The sequence below is a fragment of the Phaethon aethereus genome, assembly GCF_964289735.1.
Source record: "Phaethon aethereus genome assembly, chromosome: 9".
Classification (NCBI taxonomy): Eukaryota; Metazoa; Chordata; class Aves; order Phaethontiformes; family Phaethontidae; genus Phaethon; species Phaethon aethereus.
This window is the reverse complement of record NC_138585.1, coordinates 2,011,201-2,023,260: the sequence shown is the minus strand read 5'-3', so window position 1 is coordinate 2,023,260 and position 12,060 is coordinate 2,011,201. Positions and strand designations below refer to the sequence as shown.

The 12,060-nt window shown below is 52.6% G+C and overlaps 1 protein-coding gene across 1 annotated transcript in view; it reads right to left on the bottom strand.

The window, feature by feature from the left end:
- KY (kyphoscoliosis peptidase) overlaps positions 1-3,893 on the bottom strand; it is a gene marked incomplete at both ends in the record, with an annotated part of 33,414 nt that extends 29,521 nt beyond the window's left edge. The window contains one exon of the mRNA XM_082003434.1: positions 3,808-3,893. Coding sequence (XP_081859560.1) covers positions 3,808-3,893 — 86 coding nt within the window. The remainder of the gene's footprint in view (positions 1-3,807) is intronic.
- Positions 3,894-12,060: the final 8,167 nt, after the last annotated feature.

The following is a 12,060-nucleotide window of genomic DNA, read 5'->3' as shown; positions in this document are numbered from 1 at the left end:
CAAGTCGTGACGGCCATCTGCCGCGCGCTGTGCCAGGCCGAGGGCCGCTCTGAAGAGCGTGCGTGCCGCAGCGCGCCTGGGCATCTGGCGGTAACAGGAGCCGAGGGACTTCGGAGAGGAGCTGGCTCTGGCTTCTCAGCCCTGTGCTGCGTGTGTGCGTCTGTACATCCAAACAGCCAGCGCCGGCTGCGGTGGGTGGGCGTCGCTAAGCTGGGCGCAGGGGCGCGCTGAGCCAGCGCCCGGCCCTGCCGCCGCCGGCTCCACCCGGCCCTGGAGGAGCCGAGGGGTTTGTAGGGCAGCGGTCGGCAAGGCGGAAGGCCGGGGTCAGGGGCCAGCCGCGGGCGGCAGGATTCGGTGGTCTTCCGTGCTCTTTTGCAGCCCGGGGGTGGGCTGCGGGGGGGTCCCTGCCCGGGGGGTGACGCAGGATCGCTGCTGCTCGCGGCAGCAGCTGAAGCCCAGGGCCAGGAGCCACGAGGCACGTTGAGACGGCGCGAAAGAAGGGGGAGAGCAGGAGCGGACCCTGTCCTCTCGCTTACGGGAATTGCAGCGAGTGCCTTGATCAGAGATGGGACTTTTATCTAAAAGACGCACCTTGGCAAAGCAGAATAAAAGCAGGAAAGGGCTTTCGCTCCGTGCCATACAGCAGCCGTCAAACACCCGACTCTACATTTTGCTTTCGGCCAACAGAACAAATGGAGTCCGATGCAAGGCTTTCTCTGAGCTCGGTTTTGATTTTTCAGGGGAATGTGTTGTCAAAGGCAGAAAGGTGGTGAAAGGATCGAATGAGGAGCCATCGGGTATTGTGCGCCCAAGGACGTGGTACAGCACGGAGCTGTGCTTTGGGACCTCGGTATCAGGGAGTTTTCTAATGTTCTGTCTTTGAATCTTAGGCCTCTCCTTTCCTTTTCGCTTGCAAAATGCATAAGGCGGTCCCTAGCTCGGTGGAAAGATTTTCTTTGGGAGATGACTGGTACAAACATGAGGACCTGGTTCTGGTCAGACTGAGCTTCAAAAGGAGATTAATTTCATCCGAGCTTTAAAATCTCTCATGAGTTGGCTTAAAAATCGAGGATTATCAAAACGCATCAACATCGAAAAGATCTATTTAAAAATAAATCAATTACTGAATTTAGGGGACCAGAAATGTAAGCATGGGAAGAAATGGGTGATGGTGACTCCCTGCAACGTTCCCTAAATCTAACAAGGTCTTTTATTTCTATCCCAAAAGCTCAGCGAGAGTCAAAGAAAAAGAAACCTGAATCTAGTTGACTTAAAGGTCATGAGACTTAGCATCATGATATTTGAGGGTCTCGTGATTTTTAAAATGTTAATACCGCAAGCCCTGCGTTGGGAAATTCACTGCTGCTAGTTATCGGCTATGAGTTGAAGACTCAAGTTGTTTCTGATCTGCTTTAGCAGAGGTTTGATGACAAGGTTATCAAGTTACCTGTAGGAAAGGTCCTTTATGTGGGGCCCATCAGAAAGTAGAAAACCGGAGAATTTTTTGTAATTCCTGTAGCAGTTCTGATATTTGCTGACTAGCCCGAAAAGGGTTTAGTTTTTTAGGATTTTGGCAGCTATAGTCACCTTTAGACCTCTTGATTTTGCCCTCAGGGATCTCAGCACACCTCAGAGAGGTCACCTGAGCTCCTGCCTGCGTCTCGAAGAGTGAGGACCAAGGTCTGGGCTTGAAGCATCTCATGAACGCGGTGCGAGGTCTGGGGTTAGAGCCACATTTCTCTTTAGTACTTGATTTTCTGAATCTGCCTCTTCTCTCCCTTTCCCGGCCCTGAATTTTACCCACACCTCATCTTGAAGCTGTCGGTTGAAATATTTCATATTTGGTTTATACGTAATGCTCAACAAGTGCACAATGCAGCTCTTAAAAGGTCAAGTTTATATAAATATGTAACCCATATGTATAAAATATATCACTATAGAATAAATTCTGAACCACTGTAAAACATGGGAAGATTTTCTTAAGGTAACCCATTTTAGCGCTAGGTCAGAGGACCTTTGGACACGCTGGATTTTGATTTATAAGCTTTTCTGGCCAGGTGTTGCTAGCAAGAAGTCAAAAAGGAGTTGAAATTGTTGGTGCTCAAGCTGTGCCTTGGGACCCCAGCGATGCTCACACACTGCCGAGGCTCACAAGCTTCCAGCAAAGCTCCTGCCCTGGTTATATCGCATATTGCGCTGCTTAAAATGAGACAAGGATGGTCATAGGGTCATCAAGAAATATTGTAACGCGTTGCGCGGGTAATACCAGAGCTGTTGTCTGTTTTAATCCTGACTCCATAAAGAAGTATTGGCTGTGCTTTACGATAAAGGGCCCAGATACAGTAATTCTGCAGGATCTTGGCTCGCGGACACATAATTTTTGTTTTGCCAGTAAAAGGCCCAAAGCGTATTTCTGAAGTAGCCTGACGAACCGGCAGCGTTAGTTCTGCCACAGCGCTGGCCCGAAGCGGGGCAGCCCGAAACGCAGCCGGGCACAGGGTGCCCATCAGCGTGGCCTCCCGGCGCCCCACTGAGGAGCCAGGGCCGGCAGCCCGCCGGTGGTGCGGCACCTCTGGCGCCGGGCGGGAGCTTTCTGCCTCGAAGTCGTTCTGTACGGACACGTTGGCGTGCTCCAGCATTGCGTTGTCACCGTTTTTCGCCGTTCTTGCTCTGTTTACAGCCCTGCAACGTTCTTCGACTCGTGAAGCATGAAGCTTCACGCGGAGCGCCTGATCCTCCCTCCCTGGCCTCATCCATCTCGCAGCACCAACACAGCATCAACCCCCGGGAGGCAAAACACAGCTACGGTGTCGGCAGAAGGTGAGGTGAATTCTTGTTCTGCCCTTAAATATAGAGGGGCCGGTGCTTGGCTGGTGTAAACACACCCGCCTCCGCGTAAATCAATCCCCATAGCTCAGGGGAGCTGTGGTTTTTACACCGGTGGTTTACTAACCTTTAATGCACACGTGCAGCCAAGAAGCCTCTCCCGTGATTGCCCACATTATGCTCGGTGCCTGCCAGTCCCTTACCACCGCGAGCACCTAATTAATTCCCATGCTTTTAAGGAAATGAAGCCGCAAAGAAATCTGCCACCAGTAACAAATTACACAGTACTGATGCCACCAATTAATGCTGCGGGAAACAATGCTATATTTCAGATGCCGAATGGTTTTTTTTTTTTCTCCTAAATTAATCTGTCACCGTACAATAAAATAAGGCTACCGTCCTGCCTGGAAGTTGCTAAATTAACATTCAGATGTCATCTGAAGTGCTAGAAGGGGGAAAAAAAAATAAGGGGCATAGGACTTTATTTTTTTTCCCCTTTCTTGTGTTCATTATGTCTAAGAGCAAGCAGCCAAGTAAGCATCTAAGTCTGCCGTAGCGCCTGGGGATTGCGGTGCCTGCCCCAGTGCTCCCAGCCTCCACCAGCACGCCTCCTGTCCCGGTGCTCCCACCTCGCTTCTCCAGGGAGCTGTTTTTTTTTTCTAGAAACCAGTGGCTGCTCAGACGGCATCGGTCCCGCAGGCGAGGAGCCTGCCGGGTTTGTTATGCCCTCCCTGCCCAGGCGATGCGGAAACCCTGATGTCTGCCATGCAGGCGAGGGTGCGAGCAAGACCTCTGGGCTTTCAGGACTCGGTGAAACGGGCCACAGCTTTGCTTTCCTTAGAGCAAACAGGGTGAGTGATGGCAAAAGGAGGAAATGAGATGAGGTAGGTGCTCCCGCCGGGGCTGAGCCTTGCACCCGCGAGCTGGAGTCTCAGCGGCAGCGCCATTTCCGTGAGCTCGCAAAGGGGAAGCTCCCTTTACCTGGCCAGGTCTGATATGAAGGCGCAGGCGGAGACGGCGTAAAAATCGTGCAGACATGGCACGTCGGGACGTGACTCAGTGGGCATGGCAGCGTTGGGTTGACGGTTGGACTTGATGATCTTAAAGGTCTTTTCCAACCTTTAATGATTCTGTGATTCTGGGTTTTTTTTGACCAAAAGCACCCGTTAGGAAAGGCCGGTGCGTGCGGGGGCCGTGGAGCACGGAGAGGCGTCAGGGGAACAAGGTTGGAGGCGTTACTGGCTTGCAGAAGGCAAGCAGGTTCGCTGACCCGCAGCAGCACGGGGAGGAGGTGTTTGCCGATGTAAGGAGAGCGCTCCCGGGCTATCGCCAGGGTCCTCCATGCAAGCACCCCAGAGCTGCTGCGCCAGGAACGCTGGCAGGGTTAAAAACCAAATTAATCTCCCTTCAGCCAGGCAGCCGAGCCAAGAGGCAACCCCAGTTCAGCAGGACTGGCGTGCAGAGTGGGGCCCATCTCCGTTTGCCAGGAGTAGCTCAGAAGCAGCCAGGCTATGCCTGTTGATATTTTCGATTATTTATATATTCTTTAGAACCTTTCTCAGCGTCTAATTAAGAAGCAGCAGTGTCTGGGGACGTTTACTGCTCCTGCGGGCTCGCCGGGTCGGTGCCGGGCGGCGGTGGGCCCACGAATCGCCGCGAGGGTGCCGGCATCGCTCTTGTAGGGGCCATCCGAAGCGGCACCCCGGCCACCAGCCAGCGACGCACCTCGGGCCGGGGGACAAAGGGGGCCCAGAGCAGAGCCTGCGAGTCCAGCTGATCAGCAGCAGGAGAGAGCTGGCTGGCTACCACCACTCTTTAGCAGGGGCTCCTGCGTCTACGGCTCCCGGCTGGCGTGGGCAATGCTGCGGGTGAGGGCAGCTCCATCCCAGCACGTGCTGAAGAAGAACGCAACAATGCAGAAGAGCTCAGCTGGAGAAATGTGAAATTAAGCCTGTTTCTGATCTAACAAGCCAGCTCTGAGAGCAAAGGTGACCACTTTTATAACGTGCTTTAAAAACTGGTGCCGTCTAGCCGCTCCTTGAGTCAGAAACGGTAGCGCTTCCCTCTGCTCTCCTCAGTCTTAATGCTCTGTCCTGCCAAGACATGAAGTTAGTAAAAAAGAGATTTTCTTTAAATACCACAAGCTCTTACCTGGAGAGGACAAGCTGTCAGCCAGGTGGATTCTCAGCGGGCTCGTGGCGGCTCGGCTGTCTGGAAGGAGCATTACGCGGCGACGTCGAAGCGATCCACCCAGCTACCGAAAGTCCACCTGCCCTAATGGGTAATGAGAAACGCATTTGATAATGTGGAAAATCTGGGCGTTACTGAGAAGTTAGATCAGTCTCCAACCGGATTAATTTGCTGCTGGAGTTGGAAAAATTAATAAAGTGCAGCTCTGCATCAATCTAGGGGATTTTCCATAAAGCTGTAAAGTATGAACATTATCCATCGCAAACTGTTGGAATCGCAGCTAAGGCTCAGGCCCGCAGGAGGATTTGTGTGCTGGGATGCTGACTGTGACGGCGCACACCCGGGGCATGTCGGAAAGGGGCTGCGAGGGATGTCCTGGCTTCCAGCTCCTCTGCCAGGGCTGGCTGGGCATTTGGCTGGGTCCCCTCCATCCCCAGCCGGCTGCCGGGGTGGCTCTGCGCTCGTGACGGCATCTTTCCGGTCCAAAAAGTGGAGCAGCCCCGCGGGCTGGGCTGGGTGTGCCTTCCTCCTGGTGCACCTTATAGCCCAGTGGCTTTGCCATGCTGGCCCGAATACGGAGCTGTATAAACCGTTTAAACCCCTTTGAGTACTGAAAGCACCAACATCCCAGCTTCAGGATGCGACTCCAGAAAATAAAGCTGGATGAGTTGAGCCCTGACTCCGTGACTACTGTGAGCGCAGTGGAAATCTATGAAACGCTCTTCTGGGGAGGAATTTCCCAGCTTGTACTGGGCCGATCGCAGATGAGGTTTGAATTTGGGCTACAGACTTAAAAATTACACAGATGAAGCTGGGTTTTTTTTTTTTTTTGCACCTGGCGAGAGGAAAGTGTCCAAAAGTTAAACTGGCCTTGGCTTGCGTTAAGAGGAGTTATCTGTGCTGGCCATAAATCGAACTGGGATGGCTTAATTGCTCATTCGCAGTAAATAAAGCTATAACTGAGATGTCTACTTTATAATGTAGAGGGGATCTCCCAGGCTATGGAGGATGATAGCTAGCCAGAGAAATCCATTTGAAGGCTCTTTGGGATCAATAAGCAGTTAAGAGAGCTGCGGGAGGATGACATTGCCTGTCTTTGTGCACAGGCACCCGGAGAGGTGCCGCGCTGTTAAAAGCACGAAGCGCAATGCCTGGGCTCTGATCTGTCAGGTTTAAAACACGGTGGTTTCTAGCTGCGTTTCCACTTGGCATCCAAATACAGAGAGGTAAGAACAGCCCGTACATCAGAGTAAACGGCCGGGGACCCATCAGCTTTGGTGGCAGCGCTCCCACCCTCACCCCAGGATGGTGTCTGAAGCCAGGGTGATGGGCTTAGCCACCAGGTTTATTATTAGTAGTGAGGGCTCTGTGGCTTGGAGGGCATCCGAGGCCACCCCGGCGCTTGCAGACAAGCCCCAGGGCTGCCTAACTTAGGCTGGAGCAAGTCCGCTGTCGCGGGGAAGGGAGCGGTTCAGAGGCTTAGAGGCGGTTTTTGCCGAAGGCTCCGGAGAGGTGCCGTGGCAGGGCAGCCCTGCCTGGGAAGGGTCTCTGGGGGTGGATGAGTTTAGAGCTGGGAGGGCGGTTTGTGCTCTCGGTGTTTTGCTGGGCGGGCTGTGCTGTTTCTTCTGTCTCTGGGGCAGCTGGAGCCTGTCATCAACCACGTGAAACGTAGATGGCAATGGCCGGCTCATCCCTAATAATTCACTTGGAGGTGGTGTTCTGCAGAAGCGAGTTCAATTGCCACTTAGCTTCCAGCTCCTGCCCGGCTGTTTTTTTAAAAGGGAAATATTACGGCCGCCTTCTAGCCCCACTACTCCTCACTTGGACCACATTTAATTATCAATTCCCCCTCTGCCATGGGAGAGCCAGCGGGACTGCAGCAGGAGCTGGACCAACCTGCAACCCCTCCAGCCCCAAATCCAAATGAGATTCAGGATAGACCAGGAACAAACGAGCCATGAAGCAATCGCTGCCACGATTCTGCTTAGTGATACGCCGCGGTTTCACCCGCCATCTCTGCCCTGGGGTATGTGCACCTTCCTCGCGCTGGTAATGTGGGATGCTGGAGTCCATGGGTGATATCGGAGTCCTGCTGGCCTCAGGAGTGAGAAAACCCTTCCGTCCTCTGAACTAGCTCCTTTTAGGAAGAGGAAAGCTCTCCCTGCTGGTTTCAGAGCGGACGCACCCAAGGCCACGGTTCGCCAGCCAATGCTTACGAATGTTCGGGGTCAGGTTGTGGTGTGGAAAATGATATATTTTACGTTTTCCCTCATGAACACATGAGAAGATGGCCCGGCTCACTATCGCTTCACAAGGCTGGAAAGACGCGAGGCTCACCAGAGCCGTTATTTCCAATGACTGATTCGTTTGGCCTTATTTAATTAGCTGTCCTTAAGCCAATCTGCTTAAGTGGCAGTAAGCTTACCCCGATGCAAAGCACAGGGGTAAAACTAGGGCTGGACGAGGCATCCGGCACACCAAGGCACCACCAGCTTCTGCCTGGATTATTTCCAGCAGATAGCTGTCTGATCTGGTCTCAGAAATGCTAGTGATAATGATTTTTGGGGGGGAAGGTGGGGTATGTACCCTGCGAGGTGCTTGTAGATCCGTGCTTTTCAAGGTGGAGAAGCTTAATAGCAGAGTTTGAAATACAAATCAGAAGTGCACTCAATGAGCTTGGCTGGGCTTTGGCCACCGTTTAGCTGCACCAGTGGAAATATTTTTAATTTTTTTTTTTTGCTGAAAGGATATTAATTATATGCGTTTGAACAAGTATAGTAGTGCCACGTTTCTCCCAATAACGTTGAACTGGGGAGAAAATATAGCCCAGCTAAGTGCGTGCTATAGGGAGGCTGGCTGGAAATTGAGCCGTTTGATCTGCAGACTGAAATACCGACCAAAGAAAAGAGCGTGCTGTTCCTCGTGGAGGGGGAGCGGGTGCCTGGGCTCGAAGCTCCCCCGGTGCCCAGCTCTCCCCGGGGAGGGAAGGGGGAGAGGCTTTGCTGGCTGCATTGCTGGGAAGAGGAGCAGGCTTAGTGTTTAGCCATTTCTACTTGGTTTTCCCTTGAACCTGAAATAGATACAGGTATAAAGGGCAAGTGCTGAGCAGCTACTAGCCAGAGGTGACGAGTGGATTTCGTATCTCGGGGCAGCAGACCCCCCGCTGCATCTCCCCCGTAGGGTTCGTTAGCGGGGCTGTCTGCCACCGGAGTCTCCACTGCCTAGAAAGCGTAGGAGCAGAAGTCCCCTGAGACATCCCCCTGCTCCGACCTGGCTAAAATTAATCAACAGCTTCTAAAATTGTGGGGTAGGGAGGGGGCCATGGATGCAGACGTGCTTCACTTCCTCAGGGAGGCCGGCTGCAAAACTTGTCATCCGGGGAAAGAAAGTACGTGCTTCGCCCTTTGCCATTGGGGACGTTTTCCCCGTTGTGGTATTCCTTAAAATGAAACTTTAACTGTTTAAAATGATCCTGCCCTCACCTCTGTGGCCCTATTTAGCTCTGCACGCTGCCTTGCATCCTTCCTGCCTCCCTCCCGTGCCGCCTGGGTGCTCTCTGCGCTGCCAGCCGGGTGCCAGCCCTGTCACAGTGGCATGTAGCGTCGTGATATTGCACATGTACAGGTGGCGTTTCCAAAAGCATCCGTGGGGACGGACGCTTGGGTCCCTGGCCGTCAGCGAGGACGGGACCGGCTGTCCCGTGGGAGCATCGGGCTACCGTCCCCTAGAATATAACCTTCATCATCCTCCAGCACTCTCCTGCCAAAATCCCTTCTTTGTCCTTGTTCCTCCTCTGCCCTGGCCTCGGGATTATGTTGTGTGGGGTTTTTTTTTTCAGAAATAGCAAATGTTGAAATATCCTTGAGCTTGGAGGCGTTGCATGGAGATGTGTGAGCTGGAGGGGACGGGAGCTTTCTCCCTGCCCTTGGCCACACCATCAAATGTGCTGTAGGCACTACAAAGCCGAGGTAGGGGTATTGCTGAGCCCTGCAGCAGCACGGGGATCGCTCTCCAAATTCAAGATGTTCTCTGTATTTATTTTTCCGTCTGGCTCCGTTTGCTGACAGCGAACAACCCATGGCTTCGGGCAGCCAACGCCTGCGCTACATATTTTTATTCATCCGTCCCTCCCTGCCAAATGCTGAAGTCAGACAACTGGCTCCGGCTGGTGCCAGCTCTGGTTGCTCACACTGGGATTAGCACGTAAACTGGTTCAGTCCCACTGCGGAGGCTGAGCATGGCCTTCTCTTTTACCCCGCCGGCTGCCGTTGCCTCCGTGAATGATGTCTGTTATGACTTTGCTCTTGACTTTCTGCAAGAGGCCGTTCTAATAAAGCTTTTTTTTCCCTTTTTTTTTTCAGATGTCTTTTCACCTTGCGTGCACGTGGGAGAGCATGAATGCCTCTCGGTCCACCGAGTCTCAGGCTGCCCCATGCTCGGTCCCCAGGCTGGACATCTCTTTAGAAGGCGTTAAGGGGAAGCCCTGGATCTGGCGATCTCCAGGAAACCAAGGACTAATCTCCAAGGCGCTGGGGGACCTGAAGAAAGCCAAAACCCTCCCTGAGACAGCGAACGCGACTGAACTTCTCGGTTACAAGTAAAGCTGTTCAGGTCCACACTTTTGCTTGCAGCATTCACCCTCTCCCCAGGACTCTGCACACCAAACTAAAATGAGCTGAAAAAGAAAAGAATCGAGTATCTTTTAGAAATTGTGAATTAAATATTCAGCCTTTTGTTTGGCTTACAGTGATTACAGATGGATTTGCTGCAAGAATGGGGTTGCATTTTGCTTTTTATCTGTGAGTAGAGCCCAGGCAGCTGCCGTGACGGTGCGGGGCAGAAGTCCTCCCAGTGTGCTGCAGCACAGGACTGCTCTCAGCCCCGTCCTGCTACAACCAGGCACCAACTCTGGTCGACCTATGCAGAAAAGTAGCCCAGTCCTCATTATTGCTTCTGAAATCCTCCCCGTTATCCTGTGTCTCTGAGCTGCACTGGCTCCCGAGAGCTGGGGGATGCTTGGGACTTCACTCGGGGGCAGGCAGAGGGCTGGGTACGGGGCTCAGCACCGAGTGGCTCCGGCAAAGCGCTGCCTGCTTCAGCACATCTGCTCTCTTTTCTCCTCTCTCTGAGCCCTGTTTACGCTTCGTTTTAGCCAGAATACATGCCTCCTGCTCAAATTTCTTTACAAAGACAAACTTCAGCGAGCGGCCCTGGAACGGGAACTAAGCAGTTGATGGCAGAAGACAGCAAAACCAATACAGAGATCCTGGGCCACCTCATCAAATAGCAGAAGCTGGCGTAGGGGAATTGATTTCAACAGAGCTGTGCCAGTTTATACAAGTTAGGTCTTTGACCTAAGTAATTCACTGTAATAAAGATATCAAAATTCTGGAAAACTTCCAGGAAAGCCATCTCCTTCGATCAGGTCGGCTATCGATATATATGCATATCGATATATGTGCATTAGCACCGTGTGGGGCTGTAATCCCATATTTAAGGCAAGTTATAGCTCGATTTCCACTGCGCTGAGTGGTTACCTGCGCAACCTGCCAGAGCGAGGTGTTGTCCTTGGCAGGAGCGAACGCTATTCCTGTTCTCCAGTGCACAGGGAAACTTGATCTTGGCTCTTCCCGTCACTCTGGAGCGTGACCGGGAGGTGGCTGGGGCGGCCAAGACGCTGGGTTTCTGCGAACCCGCTGGCGAGCAGGCATTGGGGGGATTGTCAGGATGGGAGCGTGGCCGTGGTGCAGCTGGGGGAATGTGCCGACTCAGGTCCTCGGAAAAGTCAGGGGAGTGCTGCTGGCGAGGAGGGGGCTCGTTTTGGGGTCCCCAGGCTGTAACCCTGCCGGTTGCTCAGCGGTGGTGCGTCTGCCGCAGGACTATCCTCTGAAGCCTATTCAGGTTTGGTTGCCAACAAAACAAAGCCCGGTCTAAGGCTTTATGTTTCCCATGCTTCAGATGGGTCCCTGCGAACGTGGAGCAGGATGCTTGGAGGGCACTCAAGCAGGTATGGTGTGCTTCCATAGAATACTACACCTATTTTGAACCGCCTTCCTGCTACTTTTTCCGTAAAGACCCCTCCCCTTGGAGCAAAGTGTCTGCTTAGGTCTAATTTCTTTCAGTGGGACTTCCAGCATGTGCTCAAGCACTTTGCTGATTTGGGGCCCGAGTCATGAGCTTTACCGTTGATTACTCAAGTGGATTTTAGGTGGGGGAATGGGAATGCTAACTTCCATCAAGAAGAGTTGAGCTGATGCTCAGGCTTAAATTGAAACCAGCCTCAAAGTATTAGCACGGTCCCACTGTGACCATTGGTCAGCCCCCGCTCTTGGCACTACTTCTCACCGCCTCCATCTCCCCACGGCGCCCGGGTGTTCTCCCAGCTGAAGGGAGCATCCTCTGCGGCGCCTGGTCTCGGCGGCAGCCTTCCCCTGCTCCATTTAACAGTTCGATGGCGTTTGTCAGCTTTAGAATTACAGTCTCAGTGGCTGTACCCACAACAGAGCGGAGAGCGCTGCAGAGCTGATTGCGTGCACTAGAGGAGCTGATTACCTTCTCAGCATTTCAGATCGTCAGAAATGCAAACAAGCTGGCACTGTAAATATACATACATTTTAAGGCAACCAGACCAGCAGTGCATACATGCTCTCAGGCCCTCACCAATTACCCAAATTGGTACATTCCACTCATTGCATTGGCATATTCGGATGTAATATATCATATAAAAATCAACGGCTCACAGCTAAGGCTGTCTGTTGTACTGTTGTTCTCAAACTGTTGATTTTTTTTTTTTTAAAGAAATAAGTAGATTATTTTATACATACACTTATGAAGCTTGTAATATTGTGGGTGCACTTAGGGCTGGTGTGTGTCAGCCCCGAGGCTCTGCCTGGCCCCAGGGCAGCAGCACTGCGCCCATGCCCATGCTCTGGTAAGCATTGGCCTGGCTTGCTGGTGGCGAGGGGCAGCAAAGGGCTTTTTTTTTTCTTAAAAATAGTCATCAATGGATGATTTACAACCAGCTGCGGGGGCTTGGATTCTGGC